The following is a 17,918-nucleotide window of genomic DNA, read 5'->3' as shown; positions in this document are numbered from 1 at the left end:
CTGGCACCTGAGGCTGGGCAACAGGACCATAGTTATCCCTTCTGCTTGGCAAAGTGAAGCTACCATCATCTGGCCTGTAACTGTTTCCTGGCACGTAGGCATAGCGAGGACGGTAGTTGACACCACGAGACAAGCTGCCATAGTTATCAGAGAGATCTCCATAACCATCATGACCAATATAAGGGCGATACTGGCCTTCATGGCTTTCAGGGTAGGAATCGTTGTAGTTGTTGTAAGACCTGGTTAATGTGGAGGATGCTTGTGGTGTGATGTACCGCTCCCCATTCTTCATATACCTTCTGTCTATGGAATCTGTGTAGCTGCCCATAGGAGATGAGCCATCCATTGATGGCAGGCCATCAGGCCCAAGCGGCACTTGACGCACTGTTCTGGTGGTGACAGTTTTGACCATTTTGGTAACCTGTGAAGAAGTAGCAAATAAATATGTTAAATCCTCTCCTTGCTGCACAATGTGATGAGATACACGGGGAGCCAGGATAGTAAACCAGGGAGACAGCATCACAAAGCATACCACAGTTACATGCTTGTTGCATGGCAGCACTGGTGTACTCATGAGTTCACGTGTTAGGTTTAGGATTTAACAGCAGGAAAATATTTTTAGAAAAACCTGAAAACGTAAGTCATAGAACCACAGTTAACTGCACCCTGGGGCTCTCACTACCAAATCAACAAACACTGCAGCCATATGACAGTGCATGGAAGCACTGCAAAGTCATTACACCAGTTCAAATTTGCTCAAAATGTTTTCAGAAGGTACCTTTCCTACAAAAGACTTTACAATGTTATGGAGCCACAGTCTGTCCTCCCACAATTAGTCTAAGTACCACATCACATTCTCTACTTTGACAGAAGTACAGTTATATGCTCCTGCCTGATCTGTATCACTTGATGGAGCTCAAATTTGACACTAATACTTAGGAAAACAACATTTCAAACAGTAATGCTTGGGACTTATATCAAACCATCACCATACATGTCCAGCTGGTAGTTGGGGTCATTTCATTATTTTGGTGACATTATTTGGCAGTAATGAACACTTACGCCTCCTAGCTGCTGCAACTGCAACTACCCTAAACATACTGGGCTAGATAAGTTTGTTTAAAACACTAAAGAAAAATTTGTGCACAAATACATCTTTACCTTTTGTTACTGTAAATGACTCGTCACTTCAACACAGGCAGAATTAGGGTATTTCACATAAATGATAAAAACTGAAAATGGTAATCGTCCAAAGGGCACAGTTATTCAGGGCTTCCTTCTAAAGGGTGAGAACAAAGACTACTCAAGAGTTTCCAAGAACATTCTGCCTTCATAGGAAAAGTCTGCTAATCTGCACAACACAGTGCCAGACAACAGCCACTACTATTTACAAAACAGCAAAGGACCTTCTGTTTTGGTTCATATCTGGAATACATCAACTTCTGTACTCTCTTCCAGAGTGACCAGCAAAAGTTGTTTTGGGGAGAATGTGAAGGTCAGCAGAAGCAAATCCATCCCTACCTCATAAAGTTACTTGAGCCTATAAAAAGCTACCCTAGTAAGTGCTGACTTCCAGCCCTCTGTAGAAAAGCCCAACCAGACAATAACACCCACAGAGATGAGGGAGAACTGATCCACCAGACTATTACCAGATGAAACACAAACCAACATTTTAAGAGATATTTTCGGTTTCTAAAGGATTACAGAAATAAATAAGCATCAATAGATTACACTTTCCTTCATGCAAATCACAAAATGAAATGCATACATTAAGAGAAACAGTAACTGTTACATGTATCCCTGGATTGCTCAGTGACTCTGAAGTCCAAATAGATATTCTAACCTATACCCTCTGATTAAAACATTTAGATTGGCACCAGATTAGCCAAGCTGCTGCTAAAACAAAATAATTAAGAGTACTTCTCCTGAAGCTGCTCCAGACATGTCCTCTAGGCCAGATGTTTTCACACAGAAACCCCAAACAGAAAAACTTCACCCAAACAGCATTTATTTTTCTAGAGACATCTGTGAGGAAATGATACTTCAGCCTAATGAAGCAATGAAATCCTGCAACACTGAAAGCAGCACAAATGGCTCTCCATCAACTGCATAATTAAACAGCATCATGATGCTGAATAAAGCACAGCCAGGTACCAATATGTACTAAGTATCTCACTTGGCCTGGAGCTGAAAGAATTTTCCTCTTCAATCTGAAGGGATTTCCTCAGCAAGTAAACATGAGAAAAGATGCTGGCTTCCATGCCTCCAAAACTTATTTTTTTACACTAATTTAAGGTATGTGTTTTAATAACTAAAAGAAATAATTTTAGAAACTAAACAGCAATTTCATTACATAGAACACAACAGTGGGTTTTGGTTATTACCAGCAAACGATATGTCCACTCCTACTCAGTTATCAGCATGACTACTGTCATGGCATTTAAAAAACTAGGCACCATTTAGAGAAAAAAAAAAGAGCTGGCTTGGCTTACAGTAACTCTTAGTAGAGATGCACAAGGCAGCACAGCTCAGTATTCTCCTCTGAAGTTTGAAACAGAAGTTTTATTGAAAGTACTACATTCATAAGTGATCTTCTAAGAGTAGGAAAAGCAACATTCCCCAGGCCTGAAATGTGAGTTTTGCAAAGCCATGACAGAACTGGATGCAAAGTGCTGGGCCTTTGTGTTCTTGAATTTGGAAACCAGTAACAGGAATAAACAGGAAGGAAGGTAGTGTTTCAAGAATTTGATTAATCAGAAATTGATACTTTTGCCCAGGAAGGAATAAAGAGGCAGCTTTCTAGATGCCAGGAAGAGCACTCACATAACCTCCCAAAGCCCTTTCTTTCAGCACTATTCAAAGGGAGCCAGATATCTTAAATCTCATCCCAAGTTTCTCTTCTCAAGAAGTATGTTGCCATGCACACATAGTTTGTCATGTGTAATTTTTCATGAAGTTGTCAAGATCAGACAATACAAGATATCTGATAAATCATGTCTGGCTGCAGCAACAGCACAAATGCAGGAACAAGCTTTGACCCGCAGGATCCTTGGACAAATGCTTTGCAGCAGAGGCATCCTTGCTCTACTTCTTCACCCTGCACTTCTACTGCCAATTCTGGACTCCTGCTCATTTCTCACTGTTAAATTATTTTTTTTGAGAATCACTGGTATTGTCACACAGGATGAGGTAACAATGCAGAAATGTTACAATAAGGACAATTGTGTACAACTATTCAGTACATGTCCACAAAAAACTCAGAACACTGAAAATCAATTCCTAGACAAGCTGTGACTTCCTAGTCACACTTACTAAGTTTTTCACCATGGTCTGGCACTCTACAGAGTATTTACAGATATTTTATTTTTTTACAAGGCCAACACAGAATAGAAGAGATTGATTTGGGATTTTTTCTGAATTTGCCTTATTTCCTGCCTTTCAATGGCTGTTGCTAGTCAAAAAGACACACTTAGCATCATCCAGAACATGTAAGAACAAGTTTACAATGTCAGCACAGCTTCACCTCTGTAATTTTCTGAAGGCTGCCTCTATTAACGAATGGAAAGAATCAAGACAATTAAAATCCCCTTGTCAAACACATAAAAAGGAACATTTCACTCAAGCATTAAAGTACACATTTCTCATAGTATAAAAGCATTCAATAATGCTGAGGGTGTTATGGTGGGGAACTCAAATCAAGTCTTTTTATATTTTTAGAGAGTATTTGCACTCATGCCTCATTTGTCAGGGGTAGGCTTTGAGACAGAAGATTTATCATGTGATAAACAGACTTCATTGCCTACAGGATAATAAAGGGAAGCTTTTCAGAAGCAATTAGCCAGCACACAGAGGAAGGTCCATTTACTAGGTTTCCAAGCAAAAAAAGAAATTAAAAAAAAAAATCCAACTCCAACAAACCAAACATCTTTATATCAGGAAATCCAGCTCAAGGGAACATCTCATTTATATTTCTTAAAAGAACACAGGCAATCGTGAGCAGCTGACAGCACAGTAATCTTCTCTCCCAACATTTTTGTGGTTTCCTTAATACTGATGCATTAGCCAGAAAGAAGCAATTCCAAGTGGGAGTCCAAGAAGACTGTCTTCTCTGAGAGACACCTGATCCTTCAGATGCACCCAATCTCAAGAAAGATTTATTAGCATGAACTCCTCACTACAGATATGCTCTAATGAAAAATTTAGAGATACAAGTTACAATGAGAAAGTGTAATTTGACTTCCTCTGTTTACTTTCCATCTATAAAGAAAACGTGTTTAAAGAGGCTTTTTAGCCCAATTATAAATCGAAGGTGCTCAATTGTTTCAGTGCTACAATCTCAAGAGTTCCAGATGAAAGCTCTGGATTGCTTTCCTATGAAGAATTGTCGGAGTATGCTTAAAATATATATGCAATTTTTTTCTTTCCCGTAAACTACATTAAGGTTTCAACCACAGTAAAAAAAAGATAAGGCTCCAATTTATCAACCCTCTGGAAAAAAAATTAAATCTTATCATATTTTTCTGCCTCTCATCCCTCTGAACAAACATGAAAATATCAAATGATTTGTCTTACTGGATGTCTGGGTAGATGATACAAGTGGATCCCTCAAAGAGCACAGCACTAAGACACAGGAAGAGAAAAGACAGCACTGAGATGTCAGTTGAAATGGGCTATCAGGGTAAAATACAGTCATCTTAACCAGCACCTGTAATTTTGCCTTCCATTTTGTTATTGAGGTTGGTTTTGGGTCGGTCCCCTTTTTTTTTTTTTAATAAATAAAGTACATTATAAAAACTGACAGGGCTAAAGATTTTGTTGAAACTATGTCATAAAATGAAAAACAGATTAGAAGGAATGTGTGAGAACAAAAACATTCTGACATTTCTGAGAGCTTAATTTTGAACTATGGGCTGTACAAATTAATCAGCCCAAGCAGAATGAAGCTATTACCTTTCTATTATATGGTGTGTAAGAACTCTCTCTGTAGGTTTTCAAAACAACAGCTCAAATTTCTCCCCTTCAATTTAAGCCTAACATTTCACATTTTCAAAGGGCCCTCAGCTTTGGCTGAATCCCATTTGTGCTCTGTGACCTAATTTCCTTGAACTTTCTGTGAAGTTTTGAAGAACTGCATCTTGGGGTACCTGGCATCACCACAACTCAAAGAGTCAGTTACAAGCACTTTCCAAGTGCTGGTGGTAGGAAGTGGGAGGAGCATTTAGCTAATCCATGTTGGGAAGGATCTGGCCTTTCAGAGTATGAGAAAGGACAAAGGGCTGGACTGAAAAGGAATCAACTTTGTACAAAGATTTATTTCACAGTTTGTTATCATAAAACTTCATTTTCAATGAGTAAAAGTGACCTAAATCTCTCCAATCTTTTAGCACTTCAAAGATAAAAACAGAAGGTGCCTGAAGACAGAGAAAAAACAAACCTTAACACAAACACACATACATCTGATTTGCTTTACTGGGTTCTCCTGAGCTACTTACAAACAGGTTGCCTTTAACACATGGCAGAGTTCCAGCCAACAAGCAATAAGTGGTAGTCTTCTCCCCAAGGTGACTTTCACTGTTAGTGTGATAGGTATTTGGCTTGCAGAGATTATAAAGCTAAAATGCAGTATTATCTGCCACCTCTTTTGTGCAGTGAATGTAATGTAGAGACTTAGTATAGTACTAAGAGAGTAACAGTTTGGCAAAAATTACTCAGATATCTCATGTTGAAAAGGCAGATGCTCTCCATTTAAAATATTTCAAATATTTATCATGCTTTCCTCCTGCTTCACTGCTATCACCATCTTCAAAGCTGTCAATGCTTCTGGATTAAGGTTGCTTACTTAATACGCTACTGAAGAAAATAACCTTTATAGATTACTGTTTTGAAACAACAGCAGGGGAAAAATAAGGGAACAGCAGTATAGAGGAGCATTCACATTTAGAGCTTTATCATGCTTCATCTCTAGAGGAGTAATTTCAGAGGCATCACTCTCCAGCAAGTTAGACTCATACAATTTAGCAAAAAATAAGTTACAATTTTCTCCTGTAGAATCAAAAAAATGCACACTAAATGGCATTAGGTTGACTAATACTCACACATAAGCTACCCAGAAAAGCAACCACACACTTGGAAAATACCTATGATTTCTCTGGCTCTTAAAAAAAAAACCTGGATTCTGTTACTGCTCTGTCAAGAGGACGCAGCCTGTGCTTCCACTTCCTTTGCAAGACAAATATGCTGGAGATTGTGACTGGCATTATTCAGTAGAGCCTTCCAGTTACAGAGGCAATAAATGTAAGGTTCTAAACCCTTCCTCAAAGAAGTCTAGAGCAAGCACAACAAAGTAGAGCATAAGAACCTTTATTTGTATGTTGTTAACTACCCTTACTTGACTGCTCAAAGTGAAAAAAAAAAAAAAAAGCTGAGCGTAAACATAAACACACTAACATTTAAGTAACACAGTGCAACCATCACAACTTTAAACAGAACTCTTATTAAGTAGCAGACTAGATATTACTGAAAATAAGTGTGAGGATTCTCACCATATGAAATATTGCTGCCTTAGAAGGATAAGAAGAACCTGCACACTTAAAGCAAGGACAGATTGGTGGGGTTTTTGTCATGGGCTTTTTTGGGTGTGGCCTTTTTTTTCTCTTTTTTTTTTTTTTTTTAAATCAAATCTTGTCAAAAAGTGGTAAAGACAGAGAACAGCAGCTTCTGGGCTCAAAGATCCTACTAGTGCACAGTGCATGCCCAGCAGGCATATATTTTCATCTCTCAGAGAGAAATGCTTTCCCTTCACTGTCCTCATCTGAGTAGCAAGGTCAGAATTTTGTCACTGCACAGAGATACCAGGAAACTTAGTTTTCTCTAATACTCTCACAAACAATAGTATGACCTATAAAAGCACTATGATGATGCCTATTAGAAGTGATAGTAAGTCAATGCCAATTAACTCTAGGACACTTAACTGATGCTACTAAACTCCAGCTACAACAGATTTCCACATTCCCTACCAAAACAGAAAGCAAAGCTGAATACTGACGCGATTTTTAAAAAAATAATTAAAACATCTGACCTCATATTAATATCTAAGAGCTGTTAAATCTGTGCCATATTATCACAGCAAGAAAAAAATCAAAACAAAACCACTTCAGAGATGTCGTGGTTTGGGCCCAACACAGCAGCAAAGAACCAGCCCCGTGGCCGCTCACTCCGCTCTCCCCTCACACTCTGGGGTGAGGAGGACAAAGCCCAACGAGAAGCTCGTGGGTCGAGACAAAGGACAAGGATAATAATTTAATTTCACACTAATCAGATGCTCACAGGACACAGACACAAAGAGCAGAGGTTAAATACCTTACCCCCCACCCCTCCTTTCTTCCCAGGCCCAACTTACTTTGTTCCCGGTTTCTCTCCCTCCTTCCCCCCAGCGGCACAGGGGGATGGGGATGGGGTTTAGAGTCAGTTCACAGGCTGGTGGCTCCTGCTGCTCCTTTCTCAGGAAGGACTCCTTACAGAGTCCTCCCCTGCTTCCCCAGGGCAGAGCGCTCCTCACGAACCTCTCTCCTCCATGAGACCCAGCGTCTGGCAGAGATTACAGAAATAATAGAGGAATGAGACGTCCCTATGGTTACAGAGGAAGAGGTAGAGGGTATTATCAAGGAGGAGGTGGTAGATACCATCGTGGAGGTTATAGGCCTGTCTGGAACCGAAGTGGCAGAGTCCCGGCAGCTTCAGGAACAGGCCCCTCTCCTGGCCCGGGGCCTCCACAGCTGCATCATCAGAGTCCCCTGGCCACAAAATCCAAGTCCCCTGGCCAAGTTCACCCCTCCTGGCACTCCCAGATAACGTTCCAGCACCTTCCTCCATGAATGCAGGGGAACAGCTGCCATCTCACCACAGGTTGCAGGGAAACTTCTGCTTGGGCACCTCCTTCCTCACAAACCACCAGGATCTTCACCCCGGCGCTGCCTTTCACCTCCAGCTCAGCTCTTCTTTCCAGTCGCTCGCTCTGCTCAGGTGTTACAGCTGGTTCTTCGTATGTTAATGGCAGAGGCGCATCTGTTGTCCCTCTGATGGCTCCGTGGCCGGGTTTGGGGCTGGGGCAGCTCCTCAGCTTCTCACCGGAGCCGCCCCGGGGGCCCTTCCCTGATACCGAAAATCCCGCCAAAACCAGCACAGGAGAAAACAAATCACCTCAGCAAAGTCACCGCGCCCCTTCTGACTGAGTCAGGGCTAAGCCAATCCCTTCGTGTTTGGGATGATTCAGAATCACTTTCTCAACAACTGGATATCTTTAAAAATCAAAAGTTGGTCTTCTTAGCAGTGAAATACTAGGAAAAACGTCTCAATAGTGACATTACTAGAAACATAAATGCAGAGCAAGACAGCTATGTACCCTCTTCTCCATTCCGGACATACTTCAGTGTGTGGAACGAACTACAGTAACAGGAAACCTTGGAAGTTCTAGGGTAGTTCTAGGGTTGCTGGTTTTCCAGTTTTCTTTACCCATATACAGATAAAATGCCTGTTTTGGAGCTGCCACTGTCCTTTTCTGCGGGAAGACGGAGCAACAGCAGATACACCACACATAGGAGAAAATCACACCTTTTGCACGGTGACAAACATGCAGTTTTATCAGTGGCATGACTATTACAGACAAACTACGTCATTCCACATGGTCCCCTTATCTAGGGATTACTGCATGGCCTCTCCTCTATTTTTACAGTCTTAAATACCATTTTATTCCCTTTCACAGCTGCACTTACAGTCTCCTACAGTCAAGCACTGCAGTTACTGCATATAAAATGGTGTCCATCACCACTTTAATTTTATCACTTCCTTCCTGTAAGTAACAGTTGTTGTTGCTGCCATTAAAGAGAAAACATAATCTGTGGTTTATTTGAAAGAAATTATTTCAAGAGCTTTTGAAAATCTGGGGGTTTTTGCTTTTGTTTTATTTTTAAGACCTTCATCTCCTTCCAACAATGAGAAAATAGGCCACTTGTATTTATCTTCTAAATAACTGCAACAAATATTAAAGCAGCTACTCAGCTTGTATGCAGGCCCAGCGACCTCAGGAAATCAACATTCATTTACTCCAACCTCAGAATCTGATATCCTGAATAGGTATTTTAGAGGACTGCAATTCTGGAATGCCATTAAAAACAAACAGTCATTCATGTAGTGACCTCTGTTTCACTCCTTTTAACACAGAAAACAGTTCAACAGTCTCTTTTTTATCATCAGTGCTGCTTACAATTTTTTAAAAAGGGAATCACCCATAGTCTTTCACAAGACCAAAATCTGACAGATTTCAGCTCAACTTCCAAGATCCAAATGACAAAGGGTATTAATCTTCCAGTGGTACCCAAAGCATACAAGGCAGCCACAAACATATAGCACCTGCTCAATAGAGATGGCAAAATTATTTTGCACAAGGGAACAAGAAGACATCACGAAAATCAGAACATGTGAACATGTGCAACACTTGTAGTCCAGCCAAACCTGAGGTTCTGGTCACTTCAGAACACACCCAGCTTTCCCCAGCATGAGGAGTAAAATGTCACTGCTAACTGTTCCAGAATTTAAATGTGATGTTATTTAAATAGGATGTTTCTTGTTCTAAAGGACAAATGCATAATCACACATTCTTATTATAGATTGTAACTAATTTGAAGACATTTCCAAGCACATTCTCCTCAGCTGCAAAAAGTAATTTACTCCAAGCCCTACCAACTCATCTAATTCTCATATCACCATATGTGTTTGCAGGGCTATTCTGTGAACTGATTCAGGAAAAGCAAGTGAATCTTAAAAAACAGTCTGGGAATGGCTTCTAGTGTTTTTGTCTGGTTAACCTGGGTAATTTCTACTGTTCAGTTCACAGCTCCATGAACCAGCGTACCCACAGAGCTGAAAGGGAGCAACTAGACAGAGACAAAACTGCAAAAGCCTCAAGCACAGCTCTTCTAGCAAACAGAACTCTCAAAATCACTGAGAACTACAATTGCATGATTGCCATCATTCATGCTACTCCCTACTGTTTTTATTTTGTGATTAGGTGATAATTTGTTATTTTCCTCAGCGGTTTTTAACTTCTCACCTTGGTTTCAGTTCTCCTTGTGGTTCCATCTTCAGAAGTGACAATAGACACATGGGAAGTGGGAGTGCCTGGGTCTTCCTCCACAGTAACTGTCTCTTCCACCATTTCTTGAGGCTCTTGCATCATTGCTATTGATGTCTGGTTACTGGGGCTTTGTTCCTAAAGAAGCAGGTAAAAAAAAAAAATTAACTTTTCACTTCTACCATCATGGAGTAACTATGTTACTGATTTCAGCTTTCTCAACTGAAAATCCTATTTTACCCAATGACTTGAAGCAGAGATTCAGAGAAAGAAGTCTTGACTGTCTCAAAAAAGCAGGCTGCAATGATGCTGGTGTGGCTGGGCTCAGCTCAGTAAAAGGAAATCATGTGAAGCATCTATTCAGGACTTCAAATTTACAGACAACCTACTACAGACTAGCAGACTACTACCTTATATTTAAACCTACTTTAAGCTTTCTCTTCAACATCAGCATAGGAGGAGTGGAATTTTTGCCTGTAAAACCATTCATTCTGTTCCACAGTGAAGAGAACCACTGGCTTTCAGAGCAGTTAATCTTATACACCATTTAAAGTTTATTTGCATTTGATAAAAGATATTCCATTGCAGATTACAAAAGCTGCAAAACATCAAGACCTCCTATTAAACTGACACATTTCTCAAACTGTACAAAACAATTATAATTTTAAAAAATGGATAAAGATTAATACTTGAATTATATGAAATGCCATCCTTTTGATACCTTCTTTAAGTCCATAAGGTCTAACTGGATATACGATTATTTAAATTTTGTAACAGCTAGACAACATAAAAAAGCACTAAACACAAAGAAAGTAGATCAAAGGCCAGTTCTTTCAGGAATACTGCCCAAAGAGAGCATCTCACCCACACTAAGGTCTGAACTTTCCTTTTTGTTACACGACTGTGCATCTCACCACAGAAATCAGAGAAGCTCCCCTTGGGTAGAGGAAGGTATGAAGGTAGATGGTTTTTCAGACACTTCACAGCAAGTGGGCAAAAAGGAACCAGCTTACACACTGAGAAAAAAAGATTTTTCCTCAAAATTACGAATACTCAACTTGATACAATGAAATTAAAGACTGTTCATTTCATTATAAACCCTGAAGATACTGGGCTACACAGGCTTCAAAGCCAAAGCAGGGCTTCTATTTGCACAATCTTGTCAAACAGGCACACAAAGAACATCCCTTATTAAAGAACATATATATACACACACACAGACACATATACAGAGGCACACTTTTTTGACTAAAAAAAAAAAAGGGGGGGGGAAAGGAATGGAATGACACCAGGCCCTAAATTACAAAGTAGATACACTTTCCCTAAAGAGAACACTACAGCAAATTCAGTGTATGAATGGGATGAAACTGTTGCCATTCAAGTGTTGAGCCTAATTATATCAAGGTTTAAACATTCTCTACCTGTGAGCAGCTTCACTGCAAGGGACCTACAACATTTTAATTTGTAACATTGATTTCATCCCAAATACGAACTTTGGGTTACCCCCTTTGCTGTGCCCTGTTTTCTGCAAGCCCTGAAGGACATTATCCTTCCGAGTGACTTTTCAAGTGGCTGCTGAACAGGAGCAGGGTCTTTTACTAAGCTCCACAGGGAGAAAGTGTCATTTAACCTTGAGGTGACTGCATTAATTTACATTTTTGTTCCCCTACAGATTCTTCAGAAGCAAACTCTGCTTTGTGGTAATAAACCTGAGGAGATGGAAGGTGGAATGGAATCTCTGGCTTTTTGAGCTCTTGCAAAACTTTTTCTTTATGAAAAAAAAAGAAGTCTCCCTTTGTATTCAGACTGCCTGAATCTGCAAAGGTAATCTTTAAAGCTGGGCACTTAAACATGAACAAATTGCAAACTAGAGCACATTAACTTTAAATGAAATCGAACTAGTTTTTATCCTCTGGCTGCTTCTAAAATGAAGATTCAGGGAGATGTGGTACAGACCTGCAACCCTACAAGAGAAAACTATTCTTAGCAAGAGACTGTCCTAAGCATCAGGAAGAAAAAAAGGCTTGCAAAGTTCAAGGTAGATATCCCAACACAGACAACTAACCAGACTGCATCTTCCCGTGTGATCTACTGAGGACAGCATATCAAGAGTGAGCAAAGAGGACAGACTATCACCCAGCTTATGGGGGTGGTTCTTTGATGTTCAAAACCAGTACTTCCTCCACATCACTAACTTGGAGTTGTCATAAGCTAACATTAATGTAGAAAAGATGCAAAGATTTTGTTATCTGTTTTTAGCTTCCATCATTAAGGATTTTAGGTCATCACAAATTGCAGAAACTGGGACACATCATCCCTTTTAACCATCTTCTTCTGTGCTCAGCCTGTAAGTCAGTATTTAGGACACTCTTTTGCTAAGCACATCCCTGCATCTTGGATTCCAAACATTTGGCAGGTAAGCCTCAATATTCAAAGTAAAACAAATGTCGCCGGATAGAGCTGGAAAATGACACTCCTAATAAGTAATCCTACCTGTAGTTCCCTTCCTCCCAAAGGTAGGTAATTCCAGTTTAGAACAACACACACTCCTTTACTTACCTCGCTGGGGGCTTTCAAAGCAAAAACAATTAGGCAATTCCTCTTCACAGACTAACACTGGCCAAGATTCTGTGGCATTTCCTGTATAGTCAAACAAGAGGGTGCTCCCCAGCACAAGAGGGATCTGCCATGCCAGGGCAACCATTGTCATCACCGGAGTATCTGAAAAGACCAAATCTAAAGGGAGATTCTTTCCAGTCCTCTTCAATGGGAGACCTTCAGGATACATGACAGTTCCTGTAGGTTGGCTCCCTCCTGCCTTTGAAAGGGCACAACAACTCAAAGTACAACAGCAAAACTAGAGAAATCATGTCACAGGGAGCACAAATCAAGGGCCAGCAGCTCCCAAAGAGACACGGTATTGAAGATCCTTTGGGTGGCCCTGCAGGGACTTCACCAGCTGAGGTTTACTTCCACAGCACCTGAGCAAGGCAAGTAGGACTGACCTGAAATTGCAGCCAAGTCCAACCAAGAGGAAATGCCAAGGTAATAAGGGGGGCTTAAGGTCAACCTGGGATGCAAATGTGCAGGTCAGGGTTAGGATCAGGTCCAGTGGTAGCTAGGCAGGTCCACAGTGTCAAGGCAAGTCTGAGGTCAGGCAAGGAAGTCAGTCTGCAGGTCAGGGTCTGCATCAATAGGGTCCTTGGCCAGGCAAAGCATGGCTATGCTTAAGCTGGAGACAAGTACTTCTCCAGCACAGCCCAAACGTGGACTGAAGCCCCAGGGTTGAGATTAAATAGAGCTCCTAGGTCTCTGAGCAGAAGCCCCACGTGAAGCTGCTCAGGGCCACTAAAGCCTGTCAGTGTGCTCTGGGACCCTACAGCCCCTCTGAAATGGCAGCAGTTCTCTTACAACAAACACACACACTTCAAGGTGACATATCCCCCAGAACTGCAAAGCACTACCCGTGAGGTCCCTTTCAAATAATGACCTTTGGCTCCTTCCAAGAGATCATAAAACAACACCAAGTTATGAGAACAGACTCCAATCCAGTTATTGCACAGGGTGTCAGTAGTCATGGCTTTTCTCCCTGCATACCAAATGAGTCCTATCCTGTTGATCTGTGCTTGCAACTCCAGCATGCTTTAAAAAAGCCAAACTATTTAAAAAGCAAAACAACAACCAATTTATCCCCAGCCTGTAAAAGTTAAGTGCAGATGAAACAGCTAAAGACCTTATAAAATAAGCAAGAATCATAAAATAACAGTAATTCTTGTTTTGTTAAAGAACAGAGTGATTTACCATTTAGAGCTCATATCTCCTAGGGCTTATTTTGCATTAGGATACTACAGTTTCTATAATCATCACCATTTCAATTCCTAGAGTTATATTTCCATCAAAGCAGTGATTTTATATATATTTTTAATAAAAAACCCATCCCTCAGGAGGATCAGACATCCTACTTTACAATAGTAAACAAAGTCCTTTTTTTTTCTGTCTATGAAACAATCTGAAAGAGTCTGGAAATAATATAAAATTGCAGGAGATTATTACTTCCAATAAAACAGTCCCTCTTTAAATACACTAACAACATGTACATTGAATCATCATTCTCCCAGAGATACCCTTTGTTCAGTCGATTGCAATGCAGGCTATTCAGGCTACTGTTTACTCCAGGCTACTGTCAGATACCAAAGTTGAAGGTTTTTGCAGAGCACAAAGGCTGGATTCTACACCCAGTGGACATACTTGTCCTCAGCCAACCCCAGCACAGACAAAGCTCAAGTGTATCAACTCCTGTGAAACACATCACAAGTCTGGGCATAGTTAATGCCATTGGACAACAATAGTAATTGAATTAAATGTGGATTCTTACTACTACTACTACTCTTTCTTTAAATTACTTATTAAAAGCTCTAATCTCTGCAAAGCATGACATTATTTAGAAGTGCAAAGCAGGTAAACATCAGTTTTGTCAGAGTCAAGCCTCAGGCTGACGTTCTGTCCCACTGGTCTTCCAACTCGAATCTGCACTTCCAGCTCAATCAAGTCCTCGAGCTTTGCTGAAGGCATGTGGAGGAGAAAGGAAGACAAAAAAAAGGCAAGTTTGCAGGAACATAGCAATCCAAAAAGTCTATCTTGAGATCTGCATCAGATTGGTATCCTAATGGGACATCAAAGAGGAAGAACATAACTCATGGAGGTTGTTGAACTTTTGTTGTTGAACTGTATTTGTGGCAGATCTTTCTCCAATAGCAGCTGAATACTCTCAAATCTGCTTACCATCACAACCTCTTGTCTTGCCAGAGCCCCCTTTCTTTCACCACAACTGGTAGATCCTTGCTGTGCTCTCTGCCCTGGATTTACTCAGATTTCTGTCCACCTATCACCTGAGACAGCCATACTGGAGACTGTCTTAGTCTATTTAGATTGTGTTTCTGGAACAGAGAAACAGGTGAGCCCTCACATACAGCAGTGCTTGCACTACTGCAAAGCAGGGCACCTTCTGGAAAAGCATGAAGGCCTTATGTTCAAGGATGGCCACACGCTGCACTACTCCAGTTCAAAAAACACAGCAAGGTCCAGGTCTTAAGCACCAGGCACAGGTTCTCAGTCACATTTATCCAAACTCTTCACAATCAGAGGAAACTGCTGCACAGTTGGGATCAAGTAATGACACATTCAGGCAAAATGGTCCTGGAACAACAAAAAGCACATGGACCAGGCCATACTGAAACTGGACAGTGCATAATGCTGGAAGGACAGTTTGCAAAGTAGACAAGGATTTTAAGATGGGAATACATAAATATCTACTTTGCTGAAGATAAACTAATCTCCATTTAGTAAGTCTACTTCTCTGGCTAAATGTCATGAGAAACAAAATGTGGGGCTTATACATACGAATATAGATATAGACAATGGACTCAGCTCACTTCAGTGTGAAAGCAAACACATTAATGTACAGCAAGCTTCAAGCTCCCTGTCAGAGCTCTCAGACAAGCTTTGCCCTGAGGCTGGTCAGTTCAGAACATAAGGAAAATGTCAGCCCTAAATGAAAGCAGGCTGTCCTGGCATGGGCTACGAGGATGAACTCAGCCATACACCACAATGCACTGTTTCCTGAACACTTACACACTTCCTTTGTTCTTCAGAAACACACACTACAAGCAACTAACAAATAATGCCAAGAGTTTTTAAAGCACCAAGGTTAAAAAGGAACATTTAAGCAACTGAAAAAAACCCTCCATTACAGAAATTCTGGAAAGCCAGAAAGAGCAGGTTTTTTTGTTTTGTTTTGTTTTTTGCAAGAAGGCATGGTAATTCACCATCTGAAGGCATCACACCTTTCAGGGAAAGCAAGAGGCAGAGGTGAAGGAGAAGGAATCAAAACCCAGACAAGGCCTGTAGTAGCAATATTCATCCCTCAAGTACTGCAAGACACACTGGGGTTCTGTTCAGCCACGCGGTAACTGCCCATCAACAGGGAAATCTACAGTGCTTGCCCAACGGTCAACAAAGAGGGCTTTTATGCTATTTTAAACAATCTGAAGTGTCTCAGTTAATGGAATACTGGGCAATTGGCCCTCAACTATTTCTAATTGACTGGAATGATGGATGAAGCTAAAGGGAAAGCTGACCCACTGAACTTTTCCATACAAAGCTAGAAAACTGAAGGAGATTGTAAACAGTTTATAAGAATGAGAAGTGGGAGAGGCAGAGTCCCAGAGGCTTTGCTCCTCTCAACCTGCTGTTGTTTCAGATGAAGGAAAACAAAGAGCTTCAACTCAGAGCAACAAACAACAAAAAATACAGGGCAGGCACAAACAAATAGGGTATTTTTCCCATGCTCTCACTCCCCTTCTCCAGTAGCTGCTTAGCTCTGCCGTCCAAGCTGGTCCTTTGAATCAGAAAGGGCAATTTGTCACTTTGACAAATAAGACATCTCTCAGGGCTCTGCATTGTCGTGCCCTGCTTTTCAGATTTACTGGGTGTTAACCAAAGACATTAAGACATTATATCTCAGTCAACTTCAAGAGATGTGATAATATATACTTAAAACTTATGTGTTAATCAGTTCCACTACACTATAGGTAATACCCAGCTAATCCTGCATGCCCATTGATTTTCAGAACTAAACAATCCCTAGTAGCTTTTGTGCTGCAAATGGGCAATACTGCTGCAATGTGATAGAGCATTCTACTGACCTGAACTGCTCCTAGGAGGAAAAACTGAGGAGACACATCTTACAGGTAGGGAAATGCATACATAATAGGTTTGAATTCACAGCACCTATCTTCAGGCACCTTAGACAAACATCTAAATGCACAATAATTAATTCTTCCTTTTTAGTCAAAAAGAAGAATAGGAGCTTCAGAATATAGATCAGATCATGCACAGACTAAATTACCTCCTTGGACACCTTGCCACTAATTCTGAGGGGAAATGACATCAAACACTTCAAGAAAGCATTCAGGCTGGGGGTTGAATCCAGGATTCAGAGCCCCAGTGTAAGAAGTCTGTGGTAGAATACAGAACTGGACACAGGTATCAGAATTCCTCATTCAGTCCCTTTAGTTACAAGGCCTTTTTCTCCCCCAGTGATGCAGGAATATCAAGTAGTAAAACAGAAGCATAAGCCATTATTTTTAATATTAATATTATAAAGGCACAAAAAGAAGAACATCTGGTACACAGTGTTAAGGCTAGGCCTATTGCTCTTAGCTGTCAGCAGCATGGCTAGTGTTTATCTGGAAAGTTTGCCCACTAGGAAACCATACTAAATTAGCAGGAAATGACTATTTCTCAGTAAGATTTGTACAGAGAGTTCACTGTGATTTGCCAAATTACCTCCCAAAGAGAAACACAATGTAAATCTGTGTGCCTAATCTTTGACCAAACCCAGAACAGATCCAACTTGCTTCCTCTCTGAAGTGTTTCAGATGAACTAACCAAGGCTAAATTAGGGAGATTTTTAGTGGGATGAGGTTACATCATGGATTAGAATTTTCCAGCAAGCTTTTTCCTTCATCTCCACCTGCTGCCTCTACAATGCTGGTATTAAGGGTGGTGTGGAATGACTCATTTGTACATTCCTTTCTGTGAGACAAGCATGCAGCTTTCTTTCTCCTTGGCCCCTCAGATTTTGGGTCATAAATCAAACTGATGCATGTATTACTAAACATCAAGTCCACAAACTTACATGCACATAGGAGTCAGACGTACAAGCTAGGTCCTTCATCTAAAACAAACAAACAAACAAAAAAGAACTGCTAGTTTGGCAGGGTTCAGC

The 17,918-nt window shown here is 40.7% G+C and overlaps 1 protein-coding gene across 1 annotated transcript in view; it reads right to left on the bottom strand.

The window, feature by feature from the left end:
- Window positions 1–17,918, bottom strand: part of ARVCF (armadillo repeat gene deleted in velocardiofacial syndrome) — a 149,900-nt gene that overhangs the window by 74,368 nt on the left and 57,614 nt on the right. Inside the window, exons 3-4 of the mRNA XM_009997651.1 lie at window positions 10,109–10,267; window positions 3–421 (exon numbers count right to left, since the gene is read on the bottom strand). Of these exons, the coding sequence (XP_009995953.1) occupies window positions 3–421; window positions 10,109–10,267 (578 nt within the window). The remainder of the gene's footprint in view (window positions 1–2; window positions 422–10,108; window positions 10,268–17,918) is intronic.

Source organism: Chaetura pelagica, unplaced genomic scaffold (assembly GCF_000747805.2).
Source record: "Chaetura pelagica isolate M959 unplaced genomic scaffold, ChaPel_1.0 scaffold45, whole genome shotgun sequence".
NCBI lineage: Eukaryota > Metazoa > Chordata > Aves > Apodiformes > Apodidae > Chaetura > Chaetura pelagica.
This window is presented reverse-complemented; position numbering and strand designations above follow the sequence as displayed.